General features: G+C 40.8%; 1 protein-coding gene across 13 annotated transcripts in view; it reads left to right on the plus strand.

Annotated features, from left to right (window-relative positions):
* Nucleotides 1-26275, plus strand: part of PRDM2 (PR/SET domain 2) — a 129961-nt gene that overhangs the window by 83406 nt on the left and 20280 nt on the right. For 10 of the 13 annotated variants that reach the window (XM_044995928.1, XM_044995923.1, XM_044995930.1 and 7 more), the window contains 2 exons: nt 11662-11766; nt 13436-17894. In XM_044995928.1, coding sequence (XP_044851863.1) covers nt 11662-11766; nt 13436-17894 — 4564 coding nt within the window. Of the gene's footprint in view, nt 1-7095; nt 7150-11661; nt 11767-13435; nt 17895-20058; nt 21931-26275 lie in introns of those variants that run through there. The other 3 variants (XM_044995934.1, XM_044995933.1, XM_044995935.1) reach the window with 3 other exon arrangements.

Consider the following 26275-nt stretch of genomic DNA (forward strand, 5'->3'; position numbering starts at 1 on the left):
GTACTACCCTTCGGCCTCTCCACCGCACCGAGAGTGTTCACCAAGTGTATGGCGGTCGTGGCCGCAGCCCTCCGCCGTCGTCGAATTCATGTGTACCCATGTCTCGACGACTGGCTGATTCGCGGTCGCTCCCAAGAGCTGGTAGCGGCTCAGGTGACCGAGATTCTACATCTGTTCCGGTCTCTGGGCCTACTTATCAATGCCGAGAAGTCCAGCTTAATTCCAGCTCAAAGGGTGGAGTTTATAGGAGCGGTCCTCGACTCCAATTTGGCCAGAGCCTGCCTCCCTCGTCCTCGGCACGAGATGATGGCCTCGCTCATACGGACACTGCAGGCCTTCCCTACGACAACGGTGCGATCCTGCCTGCGCCTGCTGGGTCACATGGCAGCGTGCACGTTTGTGACTGCGCACGCAAGGCTACGACTTCGCCCGTTCCAAATGTGGCTGGCGTCGGTGTACCGCCCCCATCGCGACCCCATAGACATGGTGGTGACGGTGGCACAGCCCACTCTCCAGACGCTCACCTGGTGGCTGGATCCGGGGATTGTCTGCGCAGGGGTCCCATTCCGCCCTCCTCGCCCGTCTGTCACCCTGACCACAGACGCCTCGGCGCTCGGATGGGGTGCTCACATAGGAGACCTACACACCCAGGGTCTCTGGTCAGCCCAGGAGCTCTCCCTCCACATCAACGTCCGGGAGCTGAGAGCGATCCGTTTGGCGTGTCTCGCCTTTCTGGCCCACCTCCAGGACCGCTGTGTAGCGGTGTACACAGACAACACCACAGCAATGTTCTATGTGAACAAACAGGGCGGAGCCCGGTCCTCCCCGCTTTGCAACGAAGCGATGCTCTTCTGGGATCTTTGCGTGACCCACTCGATTCGCCTAGAAGCGTTTTTTCTGCCAGGGGTGCAGAACACGTTGGCCGACCATCTGAGCAGGTCCTTCGCCTCCCACGAGTGGTCCCTTCGCCCAGATGTGGCTTACACAATCTTCCAGAGGTGGGGGTTTCCCCAGATAGACCTGTTTGCCTCCCGGGCCAACAGGAAATGCCACAGGTTCTGCTCCTACCAGGGTCAAGCTCCGGGCTCCCTCTCGGACGCGTTCCTCCTGCCATGGACAGATCCCCTCCTCTACGCGTTCCCCCCGTTTCCGCTCGTCCACCGGGTGTTACTCAAGCTTCGGAGGGACAGGGCCCGCGTAATACTCGTCGCTCCGGCCTGGCCGAGACAGCACTGGTACACCCTGCTGCTCGAGCTGTCGGTTCGGGATCCCATTCCCCTCCCGTTGTGGCCGGACCTCATCACTCAGGACCTCGGCAAGCTTTGTCACCCGAACCTGCAGTCGCTGCATCTTACAGCTTGGTTCCTGAGTGGTTGACCGACGCAGAAAGAGGTTGTTCGCTGCCGGTACAACAAGTGCTGCTCGAAAGCAGGAAGCCTTCGATGCGCTCTACCTACCTCGCGAAGTGGAAACGCTTCGCACTCTGGTGCGACCATCGATGTCTTAACCCATTCTTGGCCCCCATCCAGACCATCCTCGACTACCTCTGGTACCTGAAAGGTCAAGGTCTCGCGATCTCTTCCCTAAAGGTGCACCTGGCGGCTCTGTCAGCCTTTCGGCCCGCCATAGCAGGTCGGTCTCTCTTCTCTAACCCAATGGTTGCCTGCTTCCTTAAAGGGCTAGACCGTCTATACCCGCCGGTACGTCCTCCTGCCCCGACCTGGGACCTGAACCTGGTTCTCGCTCAGCTGATGAGACCACCCTTCGAGCCCATGGCCACGTGCTCTCTGCTTCATCTCACCTGGAAGACGGCCTTCCTCGTGGCCATTACATCCGCCAGACGAGTCTCGGAACTCCACGCCCTGACGGCAGGTCCCCCGTATACTGTCTTCCATGGGGACAAGGTGCAACTTTGACCGCACCCGGCCTTCCTCCCCAAGGTGGTGTCGGCCTTCCATCTCAACCAAGAGATCTTCCTCCCGGTCTTCTTTCCGAAGCCGCACGCCTCACCTCGTGAGCAGCAGCTCCACACCCTGGACATCCGCAGGGCCCTCGCCTTTTACATTGACCGGACGAAGCCCTTCCGGCGTTCGACCCAGCTCTTTGTGGCGATCGCCGACCGCATGAAAGGCGAGCCGGTCTCCTCGCAGCGGATTTCATCCTGGGTGACGTCATGCATACGAACATGCTACGAGCTTGCTCGAGTCCCCCTGTGCCGACTCACCGCACACTCAACGAGGGCGCACGCCTCGTCGGCCGCCTTCCTGGCCCATGTCCCCATCCAGGACATCTGTAGAGCGGCCACCTGGTCTTCGGTACACACCTTCGCTTCCCACTACGCGTTGGTGCAGCAGTCTCGAGACGATGCAGCCTTCGGCTCCGCGGTATTACACTCCGCCACGTCTCACTCCGACCCCACCGCCTAGGTAAGGCTTGGGAATCACCTACATGGAATGCATAGGAGCAATCACTCGAAGAAGAAAAGACGGTTACTCACCGTAGTAACTGGTGTTCTTCGAGATGTGTTGCTCCTATCCATTCCAGACCCGCCCTCCTTCCCCACTGTCGGAGTAGCCGGCAAGAAGGAACTGAGGAGCGGACGGGCCGGCTGGGGTATATATCCAGCGCCATACCGGCGCCACTCCAGGGGGCGCCCAGCCAGCCCGCCGGAGTTGCTAGGGTAAAAATGTTCCGGAGAAGCCGTGAATGCGCGGCGCGCACACCTACATGGAATGGATAGGAGCAACACATCTCGAAGAACACCAGTTACTACGGTGAGTAACCGTCTTTTTCTATTTCTTATTCTGACATCTGTCATACCTATCCTCTTCTTCGCTCTGCTGAGAACCTTAAGTATAATGGATTTAAGTATGTAGCTAGGAAAGAGTTGAGTTGGGTACAAGGGAAAAAAAAACTTTGGTCAGTGAAAGTGTATTCTTTTTTATTGGTAAACTGCCGTTGTAGCAGACGACATTTCTCTCTTAATTGTGCTTTTGTGTTTGTGTATTTGTGGTGTTTAGATTGTCAAGGTAAGATGTTAAAGTGCCTTCGGTAGCAAATTCAATGCCTGTAAAACTTTGGCACGTGCAGCATCTTAAGTTTTTGGGCCCAACAATTCCTATGGTCAGGTCTTGCACTTCAGTGACTTTTCTTTTTAATATAGGACAGCTGAATGGAGCTCCCTTTGGAGCACTTCTCTAACACTTGACAAATTTGTTAGAGGCAGTCACTGAGCAAAGACAAGTATAGTTCCTACAGCTCTCAAGGCTCTTGCCAGTGTATAGAGAAGGGACTGCGCACCAGACCTGTATTTAGGATCTCCATGTGTCAGGGCATTGTAGTCATTCTTCTCTTTACCTGTGTATATAAAATAGGCTCTGTACCAAGAAGCTTGAGCAGCTCCCAAGAATAGTGCTAAGGTCTTCATTCTAAGCATGGGCTTATAGTTTCAGGCAATAGCTAAATTGTAAAATATATAAAATATATCAGTATATTATATTTTTATACTGACCCCTGCCTGTAACTCAACAGTGCTTTAATAGATCTTCACCAGGTTAATGCTGTAATATTAAAATGGTGTTTATATATTTTTGTGATGAGGCAGAATCTGAGGGTTTTTCTTGGGGTTTTTTTTTTTCCTTGCTTGCTTGCTTAGTCTAGGAGCATTATTATTTTTATCTACCCATTATTCTTGTCATTATTTTCCCTTAGTTTCTTCTTTTGGCCAGCATTTGCCCTGCATTTGCATATCATTTTAAGTTGGGTCGATTGGCACCTGATCACCATTTTGCCGTGCAACAATTAGAGGAGTGGGATCACCTGGCCTACATCAGACCACTGGAAACTCTGGACAACTTTTCAATGCCTGTTTGTTTTACAGAACTGGGAAGTGTGTGCAACATTCTATATTTGATCTTGGATGCTACATTTATGTGAATTGTCGTGTAAATTATCAAAAAATATTTTCCAGTGCAGCAATGTTGGTGGATGTATAGATCAGCAATGCTTCACATATAGCCTTAAAATGCAGGTGTACTTTTTTATGTTAAAATGTTCACTTATTGCTAAGCGTTACATGTATTAATCTGCAGAATCTTGTGGCCTGGGGTGGGAGCCAGGGAGAGGGTTCAGCAGATTTCAGTAGTCCCTGCGGTTATGTAAAAATCCACTCTCAGCATGTGGAATACAACATATACAAAATTTCCATAAAGTGTGAAAAATTTCCAGCAGTTTTCCAGTGTTACTGACTATAAGCAGCCCTTTTAACATACAGGCTTTGTAGTGACTTATCAGTCAGAAGGTGTTTATGATTTGGCTTTACTATCTCAGCAGGTGTTGTGATAGATTGGAATCAAAGGCTTTGAAAACAGGATTTCTTTAAGAGGTGCGATATGGATAATGATAAAGACATTTCAAAAAGCAAATGCCAAGACTCTGAAAGTGTTAACAGAAAGAAAATGTATGTTGATGGAAATGGTATTAAAGTGTTCACATCTTTACTAACTGGCATTTTGTCATCTGTTGATTTGTTTTCTTTGGCTTTCTTTCTTGCCACTAAATCTGTTCCCATCCCGCAGCATAGCTGCTGTTTAGGCCCTTCCACATTCAGAGCAGAACTGTGCTAGGAGCCATTGCTGCTAGAATGTTTCTGCATGTTGTCGTTTAAATTTTTGACCCATTCTGTCAACCTGAATTATTTAACACAGGGCTGTATTCTAGACAGAGTTATGCTTTGCAACTCTCTCTTACAGTTTACGCAAAAATTAAAAAATGCGTAACGTAGCACTGTAGCATGTTCTCACCTGTATTTTGTGCTTCTCTTGTATGCAAGGGGAAGGATGACAAATTCAGAAGGAAGTAAATCGGTGAAAAAAGAGCTGGCTGTCCCTGACTTACCTAGTTACACCAAGTTTGAAACACAACATTTATAAATAGAGTATTTTAAATCATGCAGAACTTTAAATTGCTCTTGTATTTCACTAACATGGACTTAATGTTTTTGGAACAATGTCTCTTCTATTTTGGACATGGTCTTTCCATATAGACTCATAGACTTTAAGGTCAGAAGGGACCATTATGATCATCTAGTCTGACCTCCTGCACAACGCAGGCCACAGAATCTCACCCACCCACTCCTGTATCAAACCGGTGTCTGAGCTTCTGCCAATCCTCCCTGGAGGAAAATTCCTTCCCAACTCCTAATATGGTGATCAGCTAAACCCTGAGCATGTGGGCAAGACTCACCAGCCAGACACCCAGGAAAGAATTCTCTGTAGTAACTCAAATCCCAGCCCATCGAACATTCCATCACAAGCCATAGGGCATATTTACCGCTAGTAGTGAAAGACGAATTAATTGCCAAAATTTGGCTATCCCATTATATCATGTGTAAACTGCATTTATATCTAGAATATTCAACAGTTGAGATGGCTGCAGGCGCCTGGAGATTGGAGGTAACGCTGAATTACATCAAAACGAGGCGGGCAAACGTGACTGCAAAATTATTGTTAATGTGCATCTGTATTCTGGATATAAGCAATCCTCTTCTGCCCATTCTGTTGTTACTCAGAGTAAAAATAACTTGCATTGAGAACTGAGTGTAGTGATCATGGTGTAGTCCAGAGAATATGTGGACTGAAATGCAAACTCTTGCCCTTTGGCCATAGTAATTATTGCTCTTCAAGGTTCCTTTTAAGATGAAGTAGCTCCTCCCTTGTTTTTCAGGGGAGACAGGATTTTTGGCAGCCATTCTCTATTGTGTTCTTCAGCAGCAGCACATATGTGTAGAGTGTTTGTTTTTTCTAGTGGTCGGTATTTACGCACAGCCAGTTGCAATTTGATATGTTGATTTCAGACTTTGAGGGAATTTTTGATCTTCAATGACCAGTGATTTTTGTTAAATATTATCCCTGGTTCTTGGTGTAGAGAAGTGTGTTCTGTACTTATAAATGATCCAGAGCACTGTTTGAGAGAGAGAATTATTAACTATGAGATTCACATATTGAGTTATGGCATGCTCTGCATCCCATTGAAGCCTTACTATTTTAGTTGGGGTATCCCTTTGAGACAGCAGCACCTTGGTAAAGCTGGTAATGTTTATTGATCTTCTGCAGCTCCAATTTTAGGAAAAGATGGAGATTGATCCCCACAGCATGTGTGCTTCTTCCATCTCTCAAAAAATCACCATCAGCAGAGGATGTCATTTACAGCAGCTTTTTGCATATTCATAGAATCATAGAATATCAGGGTTGGAAGGGACCTCAGGAGGTCATCTAGTCCAACCCCCTGCTCAAAGCAGGACCAATTAGCAAAGTCCACGTCAGCATAAATACTGTAGATTGTTTTGAGGCTGTTCTCCTGGTCTGAGCTATAAAATGTTAGGGATAAATAGAGAGGGTGCTACTTTTTCCTAAATACTGTTTAAGTTCATCTGACACAGATTGATTTCTAGACTTCTAGGGACAGCTCTCAGTTAAGTTCATAACTGTCAAGGTGGGTTAAACACTGGAATAAATTGCCTAGGGTGGTTGTGGAATCTCCATCTCTGGAGATATTTAAGAGTAGGTTAGATAAATGTCTATCCGGGATGGTCTAGACAGTATTTGATCCTGCCATGATGACCTCTCAAGGTCCCTTCCAGTCCTAGAATCTATGAATAATGTAAATCAGTGGAACTACATTGATTTACATCAGCTGAGGATCTGGCCCAAAGTTAGTAATGTAGGATTTCTTGCATCTATGAGGTTAGATAGTGTAATGGTGGGCAAGCAGTCGGTGCACCCACCCTGTTGCCATCAGAATCCTGGATGAGTGGCAGGAGAGAGAATGGAAACACAATTGATATTAACTGAATGTGGCACGGAAAATCAAAATACGCAAATTGTGGCCATTCCCCATTTTGACCTTTGTCGTTGTAGGCAGTGTAGCTGTTCTTCATCTGTTTCTTTCATTCAGTTTTCTCTGGCATCCTTCTTTTGCAATTCTTTTTATGCATATACATATATATTTAGTTCTACTTTTCATTTATTCTTTAGTCATTTGTTTCCATTTCACTTTCCCTGTGTTTCATTCCTGTATCTTTCTTGTTTAGACCAAGTGGAGGATCCAGCTGGCAGTAGCAGCCATGTAGGACCCTTCAGGAACCTGATGGTAAGTGCACGTGTGTACTTATACTCAGGCTTCCACCAGGTTCAGTACTGTATTTTTCCCCTCTGTGGTCTTCTGCTGGTCTTGAAGTCTTAAACTACCAGAAAATTAAGGGGCAAAAATTCATTAGCTAATCATTGGTATCAGTTCTTATCAGTGCTGTGGATATTGCTTTTGCTTGGAAATGTGTTGGATAAAATATGCAAGTCTTTGAGAGTTGTGTTACTTGAACACTTCTATAAGCAGACCAGAACCAGAAAAAGGCAAGATGTGGCTAACTGCTGTATGTGTATTTGGGGGAAAAAAAAAAAAAAAAAACCTGTTGAAAAGCAATAGATATTTCCGTTACTCCTTGGAAATTGATCTGACTAATCTAAAATTATATATACATGCAAGTCAGCTTGTTGGCTATTCTGAGTAAAGGCAAGTAGGTGCCAGATGAATCTTCTCTCAAATGTATTTGTTTAAAGGCCATGAACTTGAAAATGTTCCAAGTATATCAACTAGGGTTTGTTTGTATTTTAAAGCAGGAGGCTTTTCTAGAGGGGGCTTGGAAATTACCTTCTTTTCATCCTGGTATTGAGAGAGGAATTTTTAGTAGCCCATAAGCAACTAGATGACGCATTAATTTTAGCCCTAAGTAAATAACTTCAGTTATGAAGACTGCTCTTCTTTTGTTTTCTCAGGTCATAGTGGTAGTTTGGGGATTACATTTTTGGTAGTGTATTGTATAAATGGATGAAACTTGGGAAAGTTTGCATTCTCTTTATCACTTAAATACAAAAGCAAAGCCCTTGTGATGGTTTTCTACATCATTTACTTAGCCCCTTAATCTTAGACATGCATTGTGATAATTCTCAGAAGTGAAGAGTTAGTTGTGTTCCCGTTTCAAAGGTTTTATAGCAGTCACATTAGAAGTGGCAGTATAGGTTTAAAAGTGCCCAGTGACCTGTTCCACACTTTTCTAGAAATAGTTTGTCTACTATAGCTCCAGCTGCCACAGCATGTAGGGCAGGCAAAATATAGTCCTCAACCACCACCGGATTTGATGTGAAAGTGAGGCTCCTAGAGATTTCAGGTCCTGAAAGTAAGTAAGTAAAGTGTGTGTGTGTGAGAGAGGGGGAGGAGGGGGAGGGAGGACTGTGGGTCAGAAGACCTCAGAACACTACATGTCTTGGCGTTTGGACCAGGAGACCCAATTTTTCTCTTCACCCCCACTCCAGCTTCACCAGAAGGTGAGAGAAGGAACTGTGGAATTTTGCCTGTGCTCTCAAAATTCAATTATTGGGTTTCAACCCATACGTTGTTTCAAAGCCCATTACAGGCAGTGTCCAAAGGATATATAATGGCACTTGGTGCGTACAGTGGTTTCTAGAATCTATTGCAGTGAACATTTGAGCCTTTAAGAACGTACTGAAACTTTATATTTTTTACCTTTGATCCCAGAGGTACAGTTGCATCAATTAAACTTGCTGTAAGCTTCAGCAGGGATGACAGGTGTGTTAGCACAGATATTTGGATGTGTACAGCTCTGAAGCCCTTTGTGCGCAGATAGGGAATTGCATTAAAGATCCTGGCTGTGGCTCCTTTTCTTTCAAAGGTTATCAGAGGTTCTGACTAATGGCATATAATATTGAATTGTGGAGCTTGGCAGGTAAAGATGCACAGAGAAACTCATTACGGTCAGTCGGAGCATCAGAAAGCATGCTGAAACTTCTGATTAGTCTCCAGCTACATTTTCCCAGCACTTGATAATGATGCCCAATTTCAGGTCGGTGTGACAGGGAAGTTCTTGGAGACAAAACATTACAGTATTTAGGGGTAAGATGAGGTATAAAGCTGCTCAGTTGAGAGAAAGCATCACATATAGTAATGTATGATCCAGAGATGGCCAAAAAAAATATTGTAACATATAGTGATCTCTTCATCTGATAGAAATCTGTTAAGGTAAAAGAAAACAAGAAAATAACCAAAAATGGAACGAAACACAATTATAAAGCTATATAGAGAACTGGAGAAATGCTGGACCACTAATTAAACTTATGTTTGTCAAAGAAGAGGGAGAAACTATAAAATTAGTTCATACATCAATGGTGTCCAAATAAAAACTAGTAATTCTTATTTTCTCTAGTGTGAAGCTGAGCTTTCTTTGATCTTTAAACTTTTTTGTAGGAAGGTTAGCATACTTTAAACGTTTCAGTAGGAATGGAGAGGAAAATCTTTCAGTAAAAGATGTGCAAAATACCTGTAAGAGTAAAAGAATAATCTCAGATTTAAATTTAAAACAGTTCATGTAAGGCAAGTCCAATGGCTTGTTAGGTAGGATAGGAGAGTGTGCTGTTAAGTGAGAGACATGGATTCCACAATACATTTCACATCTATGGCCGGAAGGTCATGTATTAGAAAGCTAATGTTTTGTGTCTGAGCGACCTGGCAGAGGATGTATTACTTCTTTTGTAGAGGTACCATTCTAGCAGCTGGGTAGGCAGAGGTGTACATTTTCAGAAGAGATTGCTGTTTTTAGGGCTTGCATACAGTTGAAAGTTAATTCAGATTAAGGTAGACTGTGCATTTAAAGTACCGTAGCTAGTGCTGAATAACTCATATGTTGACAATCTTATTTTGGAATAAGAGTTCCTTGTTCCTGTTTCACTTAATCCACTTTTGAATAACTCCACGTGTAGACAAGCCATTAGCTGCAAGGGAAATATGTAGCATACATCAGTGTATCAGAAGTGTGAGTTTTTTTCAAGGATGGAAAGTTTACCCAGAATGAAGATGTAAACAGACATTTTTCCACCCTACATATATCTGTGAGAGCCCATCTCTTACCCTTTGAATATCATAGAATTGGATGAAGAGAGACCATATATAGGAGCAGGAGGAAAACTCTGGAGAATATACCCTCAAAGCTAATTTGTAAATGAAGTTTCTATGCATCTTTCAAATCATTGGCTAAGTCTTCTGATAATTCCATATTTGGGCCCTTTTCCCCCCAGAAGGCCTCCCTTTGCAGATAGTACACACACAAATGGAGAGCAGCATATTGGCTATAGTTACAAAGTTATATCTGACCTACATTTCTTTTCTTGCTACAGCTTCTTGGACAGAGAATTTCTCTGTATTCTTTTCTATCTCACCTTAGCTATTTCTCAGGGAGAGAATTGTCTTCTCATCTGTAGTAAGCATGTCTGGTTCTTAAGCTTTCATGATAGGTCTTACTTTGTAAACAATTCCTTTTTTTATTTTCCCTATTCTCTTAACTTTGTGAAGTGTATCAGCATGTGCTGCCCAAAGGTTACATGCAGCATTCCCAAGTGAGGCCTAACCAATGTCTGATAGAGCAGACTAGCTACCTGACTTGCTTTCTGGTAGTGTTCCTTTAGTATTTTCTGGTTTTGTGTCAGCATTGCATTATTCGTGTATATTATGTTCATCGTCCCTATCTTTCTGTAATTCTGCTCACTAACAACTATTACCCAATTTTATATTGGATTACTCTTTATGTAAACCACTTTATAGTTACCTTTATTGAATGTCATTGATTTAATCTTTCTCCAGTTTGTAAAAATCATACTGTATTTTAATATTTTCTTTTGGCATGTTTATGATCCCTCTGCTTTTTGTATCACTCTCTTCCAAGTCATGGTTGAAAAGAGACGTAGAATTATTTTGAAAGCCTACATAGAAGTATATGGAACCCAGAATGGCACCCACATAGAATACCAATTGACAGCACTTCCCAAATTGACACTAAGCATTAATGAGTGCAGTGGCAGTGTAGCCATGTTGATCCCATGATGATAGAGAGAGAAGGCGAGTGAGGTAATATCTTTTATTGGACCAACTTCTGTGGTGAGAGACACCTAAAGAAGAGCTGTGTGTGAGCTCAAAAGCTTATCTCTCTCACCAACAAAAGTTGGTCCAATAAAAGATATTACCTCACCCACCTTATCTTATAAAATTGGCTCAGATACCATTATTGCATAATATCATCCTTTATAGAAGTCTTATTTGTCTAGTATACCTATGAAGATGTCAGCTACCTGTATCTGATGAGTTAGTTGAGAGACACTGCATTTCCTTTATCCTCTTTGTGCTGTCAGTGAGAGAAAACTAGTTCAGCTTGTTTTTGTTTCTGACAAACTCATCTTACCTTGTACCGATCATTTCATTTTCCTCTAGGCATTTACACGCTTATTGCTTTATCAATTATAGTGACAGAACAGGTATCAAGATTAAATTTGCTGAACTGTTAATTCCTGCAAGTCACCTTCTTTTCCTTTGTTCTATGCTTTGCCCTTTAGCAATCTTTTTGCATACACTTAATGTACCCTTTGAATGTTGCTATTCTTTTTATTGAGGATGTGCCATTCATGTTCCCCAGGAAAATGCAGTAATTATTCAAAAATGTGGAGTTTTTCTGAGGGCTGGGTTTTGAATTTTGTCACTCCAAAAAATTTTTTTAAAATTGTTGAGCAGCAATAGACAGACTTTTTTAAATTTATTTTTCAGGGAAGAAAAAGGAGTGTAAAAACAAGGGGAAAAAGGCAATAGATACAAAGCCGAGAAAGACTGATTTGGATTTTACTTCCACAGATATGAGGGAGTCTAAAGAAGGTAAGATTTTTTTCAGTTCTCATATGAATTTCCTTAGGTATCATATTGAATTAAAGGAGGACACACACAGAGACCAGCAGCACTATAAAAATGTTCATACTGCGTGCCCAGCTACCTTGTAGTGTTAAATAACTTGAAGTTACTAGTTTTATGTTCTGAGAAGTATGTCATATGTTCACACCTTGTACAGTACAGAAGAGTTAGCTTAGTACAGAAATTAAACATAAAATCCCAAACCCTCAGATGGAACATAATAAAGAAGTCCTTATTTTAAATTTAAGTCTTCTGAAACTTAGAATTAGGAACAAGATGTAGTACCAAATGACTTAGGGAATCATGGTATAATTTTATAATATAGCCACTGGCTGCCCTAGCTCTTTGCCCAGCCATTTGGATTGCTATACAATGGAATAAAACAAAGCGCAGTGTAATGCAAACAGAATAGAATTTTTAGAGGTGGTATTTTAACACACAAAACGATTGATGCAGTCTACCTTAAAGGTGACCTGCAGACCATATTTTTCAAAATTGGCTTCTGCCCTTTTTCACTTTGTGATGTATATTTTAAAGGCCTGAAGGATCTTTTTAAGATTTTTTCCTGATTGTTTTTTTGGTTTAGAAATATCAGGAATGTAAAGTCTGTCTTCCCTGGCTTTGTTGTTGGACCAGTGGGAGGTATAATTGAAGGAGGTAAGGGCAGCATGTAACTACTGGCTTCATTCAAGATCTTTTCCTCCAACTACCCTCTGAGCAACCCACTAAAAAATATTAATCCTGGGAATCTGACACCATCTCCCCACCCCATGCCCCAGCATTCCCAAGCTAGACATATAAAGGAGGTAGAGGTATTTTTGCCTTAACTGCACAGCTGCTCTGCTGATACTCTGCTTGTGCACATCATCATCAGGATAGCTGCATTCCCTTCATCAGTAGGTATTGATGATGTCTGAAGGCAGGTAAATGAAACTGGCATACAAAGGTGCCTTCAGAGCCAGTTTACAGCAGCAAATGATGCTCAGAGTGTATCTGATTCAAAAGAGGATGGTCTGTGCCTGTGGGGATTCTCCCGCTACTCAGGAAACAGAATTTAGAAAATGAAAAATAACAAATTGAATCCAATAATATGTTTTACAATGTGTTTAAAAAAACCAAACCCAGATTGGTTTATTATAAACAAAATTCAAAGTAATTTTAATTTTCAGCCAAACTCTAAAACTTATTTGACTGAATATTTTAGATGTGTGTCCAGGCAGAGTTCAAATTTAAGATCTTGTTGCCCTAAGTTTTAAAAATGGTGACACAAGTCAGTTAACTTTATCTGAGATTTTTTGTTTCAATACCCAAAAATACACAGTGAAAACCCTGCTCTCTTTCTTGGAAGAGGCTTAGCTGGCCACAATGTTAGCAGTAATTCTGAGTTTCTCAGTGTATTGAATGCAGTCCCTTACATGTTGGCCAAAAAATTGCAAACAGGAAAATGTGAATACAGGTTTTAGTTCTAAACACTACATTTTAACAACAGGAAACAGTAGCATTCTAGTACTCCTAAATATTGAGCATATTGGTGATGGGGGGCGGGGACAGGGGGAAATGAAATTATTATATTGTGGAAAATTTGCTAAATTCACTAATGCTTTTCCTTCTCTTCCTCCTTTTCTTTCTTTATTAGACCATAAAGAGGAAGATGAAAAGCCATCTGTTTCTGCTGTGCTGTCACTGGAACAAACAGCTGTGATTCAGGAGATGGTAAATCAAGATGTTCTTCCAAAACTAATGATCCCCAGTCCTACCAGTGAGCCACGAACAATGCCTGAAGACAAATCAGGAGCAATAACTTGTGGATCAGATGATTTGGAAGAGGAGGAGGAAGAGGAGGAGGAGGAGGAGGAGGAGGAAGAAGAGGAGGAGGAAGAAGATGAAGAGGAAGTGGAAGATGCTAATTTACCTGAAGAAAGCCCTGGAAAAGAGCCTACAGCTGTATGTGACGAGAAGCTAGAATCTATGGAGGAACAAAAAAGCATATCGGAAGAATCTCTAGAGAGCTCCCCGAAGAAAACACCGGTTGTAAAAATTCCTAAAGCAAAAGGTGTATCTAATGGTGACCTCCAGGAAACATTTATGTTTCCCTGTCAGCATTGTGAGAGGAAGTTTACAACAAAGCAAGGACTTGAACGCCACATGCATATTCATATATCTAGTGTCAATCATGCTTTCAAATGCCGATACTGTGGGAAAGCCTTTGGCACTCAAATTAATCGGCGAAGGCATGAGCGGCGTCATGAAGCAGGGCCAAAAAGAAAACCATTCTTAACACTAACTTCGGCCCCGCAGTCTGATGATGTTGCTGATGGACAGACATTTGCAGATGACGGTCTTAAAGATGAATTAAATGTTTCCAATCTTGTGCAAGACTTTGCAGTCTTGGATTCTGAGAAGGTCTCCCAAGAAATGTCAAATTCTACCCTTGTTGAGACCAAGGAACCCAAAGAATTGCATCCTTGCAAATATTGTAAAAAGGTTTTTGGAACGCATACAAACATGCGTAGGCACCAGCGTAGGGTTCATGAGCGTCATCTTATTCCCAAAGGTGTCAGGAGAAAAGGATTCATTCTTGAAGAACCGCAACTTCAAACCGAGCAGGCCCAACCAGCCCAGAGTGTGTATATAGCAAGTACAGAATTAGAAGAGGATGGTGAAGCCGATGACATATATATTATGGATATTTCCAGCAATATCTCAGAAAATTTAAATTACTATATTGATGGTAAAATTCAGTCCAACAGTAGCACTAGCAATTGTGATGTGATTGAGATGGAATCCAATTCTGCAGACCTGTATGGAATAAATTGTTTACTTAGTCCAGTCACAGTGGAAATTTCTCAAAATTTAAAGTCTACACACACACACATGACTGATCTTCCTAAGGAGCCTTCTAGCGGTGGAAGCAATGAATCCAAAAAGAGGAGAACAACCAGCCCTCCTCTTTTACCCAGAATAAAAACTGAAATAGATCCAGAACCTATAACTCCTTCATGTTCGTTAAATCTTCCTCTTAGCATTTCAACAGCTGAGAGCTTACCTTTTCATAAAGAAAAAAGTGTTTATTTGTCGTCCAAGTTGAAACAACTTCTTCAGACACAGGATAGTAATAAGATAACTCCAGCAGCAACTGAAATCCCTAAATTAGGTCCTTCTGCTACATCTTCACCCATTTTGCCTTCAGTATCTAGTAGGTTTAAAAGGAGAACCAGCTCTCCTCCCAGTTCTCCACAGCATAGTCCAGCGCTTCGAGACTTTGGTAAACAAGGTGATGGAAAAACCATGTGGAATGACACAGTTCTAGGTTCAAAGATGCCAAAATTAGAAAGTCACAGCAACTCACCTGTATGGAGCTTATGTGGGCGGGAAGAAAGACAGACTATGAGTCCTCTGAGTTTTGATGACTATAAAATATCTAAGGAATGGACAGCAACTCCAACTTTTGGTAGTGTGTGCAACCAGCAGCCATTGGATTTATCTAGTGGTGTAAAACAAAGGTCTGATGTCAAAAGCAAGACTCAGGTTCCTTGGGAATCAGTGTTAGATCTAAGTGTGCATAAGAAGCCATATAGTGACTCTGAAGTTAAGGAATGCAAAGAAAATAATTCAGTGCAGCCAACATGTAGTGGTATTAAAAAGAAGAAACCAACCACATGCATGTTGCAAAAAGTTCTGCTGAATGAATATAACGGAACGGATGTAGCTACTGAAAGCACACCAGATTTGACTTTGAATAGAAGCCCAAGTCCATGTAAATCATCAGTACCCCAGACAGAACCTGATGTTGATCCTGGTCTGTCAGCACCTACTGTTGAGTCCCCTTCTCATAGTTCCCCTGCTTCCCCTTTACCTCAGACATCTGCTATATCCTCCTTGTGTCAGCTGCCCCCTCTTCTAACGCCAACAAATCCTTCCTCCCCACCACCTTGTCCTCCTTTGTTAACACTTGCTACGCACCCCCCTCCACTCCTTCCTACTATTCCTTTACCACTTCCAGATGTCTCTGCCAGTGTCACTCCCACTCCTTCGTGCCCATCACCACTTTGTAACACTGCTACACAGTCCCCACTTCCAATTCTTTCACCTACAGTTTCTCCCTCTCCATCTCCTGTTCCTTCTGTTGAACTTTTTACTACTGCTTCACCTGGTCCTCCAAACCTCTCCTCCTCCGCCTCCTCCTCCTCCTCCTCATCCTCATCTTCCTCTTCTTTCTCCTCTTCCTCCTCCTCTTCCTTTTCCTCCTCCTCCTCCTCCTCCTCCTCTTCATCATCTCCTTCTCCTCCTCCTCTTTCTGTAGTTTCTTCTGTTGTTTCCCCTGCTGATCATCTGGAAAGTACTCTCCCCATAATAGCTTTTAAACAAGAGGAAATGGAAAGTGAGCACCTGAAGCCAAGAGAAGATCCAGAGACTTCAAGTGAAGCAGATGTAGTTCAGGAAACGTTCAGTAAAAGGTTTGTGTGCAATGTCTGTGAATCACCTTTTCTTTCTATTAAAGACCTAACTAAGCATTTATCTGTTCATGCTGAAGAATGGCCCTTCAAATGTGAATTCTGTGTACAGCTATTTAGAGAAAAAACTGACTTGTCAGAACATCGCTTTTTGCTTCATGGAGTAGGAAATATCTTTGTATGCTCAGTTTGTAAAAAGGAATTTGCCTTTTTGTGCAATTTGCAACAACATCAGCGAGATCTCCATCCAGACAAAGAATGCACACATCATGAGTTTGAAAGTGGGACTCTAAGACCCCAGAATTTTACAGATCCCAGTAAGGCAAGTGTAGAACATATGCAAAGCCTACCAGAAGTTTCCTTGGAACCTTCAAAAGAAGAAGAGGATGAAGATCTAAATGACTCCTCTGAAGAGCTTTATACTACCATAAAAATAATGGCGTCTGGAGTAAAGTCAAAAGATCCAGATGTTCGTTTGGGCCTCAATCAACACTATCCGAGCTTTAAACCACCTCCATTTCAGTATCATCACCGAAATCCTATGGGTATTGGAGCCACTGCTACAAATTTCACTACCCATAATATTCCACAGACCTTTACTACTGCCATTCGTTGTACAAAATGTGGGAAAAGCGTTGATAACATGCCTGAATTACACAAACACATCTTGGCATGTGCCTCTGCCAGCGACAAAAAGAGATACACGCCCAAAAAAAATCCAGTACCACTGAAGCAGACTGTGCAGCCTAAAAATGGCATGGTCATTATAGCTGGCACTGGGAAAAATGCCTTCAGACGAATGGGACAACCTAAAAGACTTAATTTCAATGTTGAGATTAGCAAATTGTCTTCTAATAAGCTAAAACTAAGTGCATTGAAGAAGAAAAATCAGCTTGTCCAAAAAGCAATCTTGCAAAAAAAGAAATCTGCACAGCAGAAGGCAGACTTGAAAAATAGTGTATCTGAGTCAGACTCTCACATCTGCCCCTACTGTAATAGAGAATTCACTTATATTGGAAGTTTGAACAAACATGCATCTTATAGTTGTCCCAAAAAACCCATCTCCCCTTCCTCTAAAAAAAATTCATCCAAAAAAAGTGGGAGCTTCTCATCATCTGCAAGTGGCGATAAAGGCAACAACCAGCGCAGACGAACGGCAGATGCGGAGATAAAAATGCAGAGTATGCAGGCTCACTTGGGCAAGACGAGAGCACGAACCTCAGGACCTGTGCAGTTTCAGCTGCCTACTGCATCCTTCAAATCAAAGCAAAATGTAAAATTTATACCTCCAATTAGATCCAAAAAGCCAAATCCCTCGTCAGTGTTAAGGAACTCCAGCCCTGTAAGAGTGGCCAAAATGACTCACATTGAGGGGAAAAAAACTAAAGTGGTAGCCAAGAATAATTCTGGAATCTCAAGCAAAACATCCCAGAAACTGCATGTCAGAATACAAAGGAATAAAGCCGTTTTGCCAAGTAAGTCTGCAGTGGCAAACAAGAAAAAGACAGACAGGTTCAGTGTAAAATCTAGAGAGAGGGTTGGAGGACCTATCACTCGGAGCTTACAGCAGGCAGCTAATGCAGACACAATAGAAAACAAGAGAGAAGAGAGCAGTACAAAACAAGAACTAAAAGACTTCAGGTAAGCTTTTAGCTTCAAGTTTGAGTAAAACAGCCACATGTTGCGTATGAGCTTTTCAGTTCCCTGGTCTTTTTAGAATTTTTCTCAAATTTTAAGATAAAGAAGGTCGAGCTTTGCAAAACTTGCAGCTGGATCTGTTGCTCAGTCATGCTGAGCTACATTGCACATACTTCATCTCTGCATTTTGTCAAATCACACCATGAGATATCATCCACAGAGAGATGGAGCAAACTGAATTGGAAAGCCTGGCAAACATATTTAACAAAATTTGTATGTCATTGGATAACATGACCTTGCTACAACATATAATGTGCAGTCAAACACAGTGATCATAGATTTAATACATAGTGGTTCTGTATGTTAAGAATCATGACTGAATTCCTCCATTATTTACCCAAATATTTTGGATCAGCTATTGTTTATGTATTGCCTTCATAACATAAAGAATAATACAAGAGTATAATGAAAAAATAAATAGAGATAGTAATAATACAATGGGTTGGTCAAAATCTATTAACTACTTGCCTCAGTATATAATTAAGGGCAAAATTACCTACTCCACTTTTAGCTACCGGTTAGAATGGGAACTCATCAGGCCCAAAATTTATCAGCAAGTTGAGCCTGAGCAGGAGTATTCTCCCTTATTCTCCACAAAACATAGCAGAAAGGTTTTTGGGAGACTGGATAACTCAGGCTTCCCCACTCTACATGGCATTTTCTGCCAGCAAACCAGTGGGGAAATCCTGGGTGGAAATTCATATGGCTTCCTGGTCCAAACCTCAATCCCTCCAGAGGAGTTGTGAGGTAGGTATTGACAGGGATTCATGGTCGGCATGGTATCTAATGGACTCCTAGGCATATGAGGCTACATAGGTCCTAGGCATATTGCACAAGGGTCTAGCCTTCTGCATAGGTGCTTCTGAGATCATTGGGATATCCATCGTTTGGAGATCTCCTATCCTTTAAAGCTGTTCAGCCCCTTCGATCCTGGAGTGGATAATGTGGTGGCATATTTACAGCCTCAAGGCCACTGAGTTTTCCTGCTCAATACTACTTCAGTTCTTTTAGCAGTGCCTCCCTCTTCGGGTGATTATAGTAAACATCAGATGTGGTGGACAGAAACTGCCTGATCTTACATTTTTTTCTTCCCAAATTAACTGTTCCAAAACTCATAGGGGAGAGAGCTGTCTTTTTCTGTTTTTGTTTTTTGAGGTTTTTTTTTTCCTGGTTGCAGTGCAGTGCTTGTGATTAAACAATAATGCAGACCTTTAATTTTTAATGATTCTTTGGAAGAAATACTTTGCCTGAAAGTACAAGTTTCAACACAGGCGCATAATTCCAGTGGGCAAAAGGGGAAATAGACTCCAGTTACTTTGAACTATCAACAAATAAAATCAATACACACACAAGAAAGAGAAGCAGAAAAAAGGTTTTGAATTTTTGTCAGCCAATAATACAGAAAAATGTCTTCAAAGAGCAAGAGAAACCAGCTAGCCCTAATTATCTCACTACATCAATGTCTCTGTCTTAAAGAGCGGTCTGTAAAACTGTTCTTAGTAACCAAGGATTTTGCATGAGACATTATACTGGAAATCAGTAGAATTTGGAGCCAGAGATGTATATCCTTGCATCCAGATTAGCTATTTAATAATGTACATTGGAAAAAAAAGTGATCCTTTGCACGTTTCAAAGTGTTCATGGCGTGAATAAGGACTTACATAGAGACAGCTTTGACATTGTCATTTCCCATTGCAGCTTGCGTTGTTGGCTGGTCTTAAGGATAGTTCAGCTAAAAAGGAAGTTTGCTGTTTTGTTTTAGGAATATGCCTTTTTAAATTCATAACCCTGGATTTTATTTGCCTGCTTATCCTTGATATTTATGTCAAGAATCAAGGGTTTCTTGCCCTAATACATTAATTGATGCCCTACACACCAGGCATCAGTTGGCAAACTTTGATTCTGTTCTGCACACAAGCATTTCTGTGTTTTTTCCAGGAAATCTTAAGTATTTTTCAAAACCATCTGCTTCACTAAGCAATTGTTTGTCTTCAAGTCTACTTCTCACACTTTGGTTTGTGTTTTCTTTGGAAGCATATTCAGTTCATAAACAGCTTATACTATTATTTTTGTCATTTATCTTCAGTTTTTGTTTCTTATTTTCTAGGAACCTCCTGTAAAAACAAAACAAAAATCCCTAAATGCTCAATTTAGGATAAGCACTACGAACATGGATGTGAAATCCACCAAGCTTGCGAAACCAGCTGAAACTGACTCTCAATCATAAAATGCAGCTGATTGCCTGCAGGCTTCTTGCTCTAATGTTTAGTGTCAGGCATATGTTTTCTTCATTGGTGCCTGATACACACGCTGGGCTATAGAATGTTTTAGATACAAAGAGAAGGGTACTATTAATAAAGGAAGGAAGCAATATGGGCTAAACTGAACAGAATCTGCTGCCACTTTACTGATAGCTCAGATTTTTGGTTTTGCCCATATCTTGATGAATGACATGCAAAAAGACATTTCAGCTTAAAACTTTGCAAAGCAGGTTCCTGTTTTATCAATAGTTCATTGTAGAGTCAGGGACGACAAATGTTGCTGCACTCAAAGTATTTTTGTCATGTATTGAGTCTCCTGAAGCTTTTCTTTTAAATTAACTAGTGGAGAGGAACCTAGTGTGACAGAATTTTCTCCTTTTCTCCTTCCACCCCCACTTTTTTTTTTGTTTTGTGTTTTGTTTTTAAGTCTTTTAGATGCCCAGCATAGATGTGGGAAAAACCAGGTTTGGGAAATTCATAAAATGTCCAATCTCCTATTTATACATACAAATAAAACTTCCTTCCTATAGAAATGAAATACTGGCACCAATTTCTGAATTCCATATAATTGGATACTGTGTACTATTTTATTAATAAACAGGCCAGAAACAGGGCTGTGTAGGTGTATATTTTGAAAGATAAATGTATAATTACTGTAAAAGGTCTGACACCTCATTATCTAATAACTTAAAAGCAACAAATTAACTTACTGCTCATAAAGAGCTCTTCGTGGAAATATCATTTCTCATGCATTTATACACCCTGCCGGATTAATGGACTCAGTTGATGGAAAGCAGCTAGTTTCATTATACACCCTCCCCCTCTTCTCCTCCTGCCCCCCTTAACAAGTAATCTACCTCTTAAAATTTGTAGTTTAATACTTGTTTGGTGAATTTGTGCCACTTTCACTTTCACTATCATTCCCATTTTGTTACATTTCTGTTATGGGGACTTTATGTTGAAATATTGTATAAAGCATTTGTAGCAAGTTTAAAAAAAATAAAATATTTAAAATTATTTAAATTGTTTTGGACACTTCAATTGTATTATATGTGATTTACATTTTACATTAATTTCTTTTTGTTTTTGTTTTGGGTTGTTAATCTGGAGAGTGTGCCTGTATTAAAGTTTGCTGTTAGTTATATTTTCTTTTGTTGGAGAGTGATATAAAGATTATTCTAATGAAAACATTAAAAATTACAATTTGACATACAAATGGGGTTGTCCTTGCTTTTAAACATTTTAGCCTTGTTGGATATATTTTAAGTGCAGGCAAGCAAATGAAGAGTGGTTTTGTTTTGTTTTTCCTCCAGCATGAAATAAACCTTGGAAATCTCTCAGATGTATAAGATCTCTCTGCTGTTGCAAGCACTTAATGACCAGCTAGATGGGACTACCGTGGTGCATTTTATATAACTGTAACCAATAAAGTAAACTTTTTAAAAACTTGTGAAGAACTTGCTTTTTGTAGTTAAATGTGGACTATAAGAAAAACATCTAGAAGGAATTAAGTAAGCTTGCATCCTTTAGATAATAACACAGAGCTCAGCAAAGCAAATATACATAAATCCTTCAGGGAGGTTTGTTGTTGGTTTGGGTAAAATTAATACCTTGAAATAATACCACTACAAATGCAAGGGCATTAGACTTGTGTAATAATCAGTGAACTTTTGATTTTTTTTTGTAAGAGGTAAATAAAATATTCCATGTACACAATACTTAAAGTTTATGCACTGATTGTATTCCTAATTTCTGAAATAGTTTATCACAAAACTAAATGTTAAGATTTATTGAACAATTCGGATTTTTAGAATGTTACATTCCAAAGCAAGGAGGAATTATGACACGCCTGATACCCAAGCCAAAATCTTCCAGTAGCATAGCTGTTACAATTTACCAATTTAAGGCCTGCCCACCTAGCATGACACTTTAGTTTAATTTATCGTGGTTCAGACTGTAACTGACTCCACGCATCTGAAGAAGTGGGGTTTTTTACCCACGGAAGCTTATGCCCAAATAAATCTGTTAGTCTTTAAGGTGCCACCAGATTCCTTCTTGTTTTTTGTGCATACAGACTAACACGGCTACCCCTCTGATACTTCTATTAAGTTAAACTTTATTCATAGACCTCTTAGAATATCCATCCTTCACACTGCAGGAGCAAGTTAATGTTTTACAGTGCAGGAAAACATAGGACAAGATATCGTGTGATATTCTCCCATGATTCCTTTCACTGTGTACACAGACTTGCCATTGAATGATGGGAAATGTCCAAAACATGACTGCCTATCCAAATAAATACCTTTATTTATTTAGAGGAGATTCTCAGACAACTCCATGTTTACTTCCTGGTATGGAAGTAAATACCACACCAAATATTTATTTTGTAGCTTTGCTACCCATACCAGGGGTGCCAGTCAGGAGCAACTGGCATAGTTCTGCAGAAAACCCTGTGAAACACTTCACATTTTTAACATGTTTAAAATATTCAGGCTGCTCCCTCTAGTAGTATTCAAACCGTTTAAAAATCGTAAGGAAAGCAGGGCCTATCTGTGGTAAAGTACAGTCCCAATGAGGCTATGGTTTTTATGGTGGTTTTGTTCTTGATCATTGTTTTATGCATAAAATCTAATTGCTGCAAATAAATTGTGGATGAGCAAATACTTTTAAAGGCATTTTGTATGTGGCATAATGTTGTGCACTGTAGCTTGATGCTTAGTGTGGTCTGGACACTAGAATGCTGCAGTGAATCGCTGTTAGAGTTGGATACATTAGCAATTGTAAACTGTATTCAGTTGAATAGGATGTGACACTGTAAAATGTGTAATAACTGGTTAAGTTTTGCAATTTTTGGTGATTGAAAACATTTTATTAATTTATTTATGTATAGTTACATGGCGCACTCCAGGAAAATTATGAAGTGTGAAACAAGTTTAGAAAAGCATCGTACACATTACATTAGATATTAGATTGAGATTTTTAAAAGTTGCCTAGGGACTATAGATCCATTTACCTATTCATTTGCATTCCTTCCAACATTGGCACTGAAACTTCTCATCAAATGCTTATTTAGTGCTCAGACCACTTTCCTATTGGCAGTTGTTCACCACAATTTGGCACCTTGTGATCATTTTCAGCAGTAAGATCACCAATGAATTAATCACTGCTCTCCTGGTTTTGATGTTTTGGTTGAAGCTTCCATTGCCATTGTATCTTGCCTGTTCTGTGATTGAGAGCCTTACAGAGTGAAGGATACAATCTATCACTTTTCACAAACACAGAATCCACGCACAACATTTTCCAAAGGGAAAAGTGCAAAATAGCATAGATCTGCATTCCAAAATGAAATCTGATCTTTTTCAAGAGAGTACAGGTATTACCATTGCTAAAAGAGGTGACAGTAAATAGAAGGTGCTCTTCAAAGCAGCTCTTTTCTCCCAGATAAGCAAGTTTACATTTACCATTGCATCTCATTTATGTAATTGACTACCCTGTGGATTTATATAACCATCGCTTTATGATCTGATCATGGATGCAACAATGAAGGTGGCTGAAATATCTGGACTCGGGGAATGAAAACATGAAGCTCTTCCCTCTTACCTAGAGACTTATACCTGACATGTTGGTAAGATGAAGTGAGAGGTATCAGCTTAATATTTAATACATGCTCTGGCACTGTAGTCTACCCTTCTATGGAACTAGTGAGTGAGTAGGTCTCTTCCACCTCTTTTAACTGCTATTATCTTCTAGACTAGCAGAAGTAGAAATTAGTCCTATAGACTGAGACTAGTAGTGTAGGGAACAATGGTGCTGTGGCAGGGCTGTGGATTAGCTCTCATACTATCTCTAACATCCTTTTATCAACTGCCCCAGCCAGCCAATTCAGGAAGCTGTTGCAAACATCTTGATTACCCCGAGAGCTCGCCTCAGTGAAGTTGCCCGGCTTCACAGACAGACCAGGTGACCAGGCTCTGCCCCACAAAGCCATGCTGGCTGGGAAAGTCCAGTGTGTCTTCTAAGATGTGTTTATTCTGAAATTAAGGCTTTGTATATTAACACCAGTTTCTACTGCTATATTTTGTGTGTCAGCTTTTCCCATTGTGAGCCCTTCTTTTAAAGCTGGTGCAAAATATTACTTGTCAGTAAAGACATCTTAAAGGTTCAAACAGCTGTTAGTGGTTTTAAAATGTTTATGGGAAATTAATGTATAATTTTTCTTTTTTAACCATAAAATACAGAAAGGATTAGTAATTTCCTATCACTTTTGTTTTGTTCCTGGATGAATCTTCCTTAAATATTTGGTGGTCTCTCATTTCCATATTTTACTGCAATTTCCCATTTTATTTTTAATTCCAGATTACATTTTCAAAAGTGAATTTTCATCAGATCTGAGATCTAGCCCTCCTCTTTTGATCTTTGGATCTATAAACATTCAGGTACTACAGAGATAGGTGGAACAGTAAAACCCCTCAGAGTTACGAACACTGTAGAAATGGAGGTTGTTCCTAACTCTGAACAAAACATTATGGCTGTTTTCAAAAGTTTGCAATTGAACATTGACTTAATACAGCTTTTAAACTTTACTATGAGAAAAAAGTGCTGCTTTCCCTTTATTTTTTTAGTAGTTTACGTTTAACACAGTGCTGTACTGTACTGTATTAGCTTTTTTTTTTGCAGGGGATGGGGGGAAAGGGGGTATCTCTACTGCTGCCTGATTGTGTACTTCCCGTTCCAAATGAGGTGTGTGGTTGACTGGTCAGTTCATAACTTTGCGGTTCTACTGTATATGAAAACATACATAGAAAAGAATGTATGTATTTTATGTGTCCTTTCACTCATTAAGGAAAATTCATTTTTTGCCCCCACTAAACACAAGAAAATTTGTGTATCCTTCAAACTTGGAGTGGGATAGATGTCTTGATTTTTTTATTTGTTTATTTTTTGTTGTTGTTTCAGTTAATTTAATAGATGTTCCTTTGGAGCGCATGAGCTCATTCCCCAAGGTTTTTTGCAGCTTATAAATATGACAGTCAAAAGTTTTTTTTCTTAGTCCCATTTTTTGTAGGTATCGAAAGCTTAATGCTAAAGTGCACCAGAGCTCTGTCAGAGCATCCCGATGATTCTCTGCATTATGTCATGGGGCTCGCACACCAGGAAGGGATCGCTCAGGAATCCTCAGTAGCCTGTTAATGGCAGCTTTAAAGGCCCCACCTGCTACCAACAGAGTGGCACGAGCAGCAGAATGGGGCTATAAACTGACGGATCTGGCTGTTAGGGACTCCACAGGTGACCCAGAGCTGGTGTCATCGTTGTACGAACCTCCCCAGTTTCCCCCCATGTAGAGGGTGAAATTCACCCATTCAGAGTGGCTCTACACACCATTTAAACCTAATGAGATCTTAAATGGGGCTTTGTGCATTCCTGTTACTCTGGGGCAAATTGCACCCTGAATGAATAGCTGAAAATATTGGTGGACAAGAAATTATCCAGCCCTTTTTTCAATCCAGCTACATCATTTTATTCCGTGACCACCTCTGGTATTGAATGTCACATGCTGTGTATTGTGTTGTACACTCTCTTCAGAAGACACCTATCCCAACTCTCATTACATTCATAGGATAAAATTCACCAAAATGTTAAGTAGGCTTCACAGAGCTTCTGCACTGAATAAAGAAATCAGTGGGGGAAGGGGGTTTAAATCTTACCACAGTGTTTATTCTACAAGAAACAAATTAGCATAATCTTTAGTGTTTATAGTCCTATTCCCTTATTTATTTTAAACCAATTTTGTTTGTATGTCTATTAATGGGCCTATCATCCTGATTAACCATAGGGTACTTCTGTGCTGCATTTTGATATTACATGTCTTGTTAGCTGCAAGTAATAATATGCAGTGTATAGCCTTACAGTGAGCACTTCTGTTTTGCATTATTGTGAGCCAGAAAAGATCCATGTACCTGAATTCATCCCTCTGTAATGTTATGAATCTAAGTAAGTTGTGCACAGGATAGCTTGTGACAGCCTATTACTTCTGTGTTTGTATTCTCTTTAGGTCTCCCTACC

Source organism: Mauremys mutica, chromosome 21 (assembly GCF_020497125.1).
Source record: "Mauremys mutica isolate MM-2020 ecotype Southern chromosome 21, ASM2049712v1, whole genome shotgun sequence".
In the NCBI taxonomy this organism is placed as follows: Eukaryota; Metazoa; Chordata; order Testudines; family Geoemydidae; genus Mauremys; species Mauremys mutica.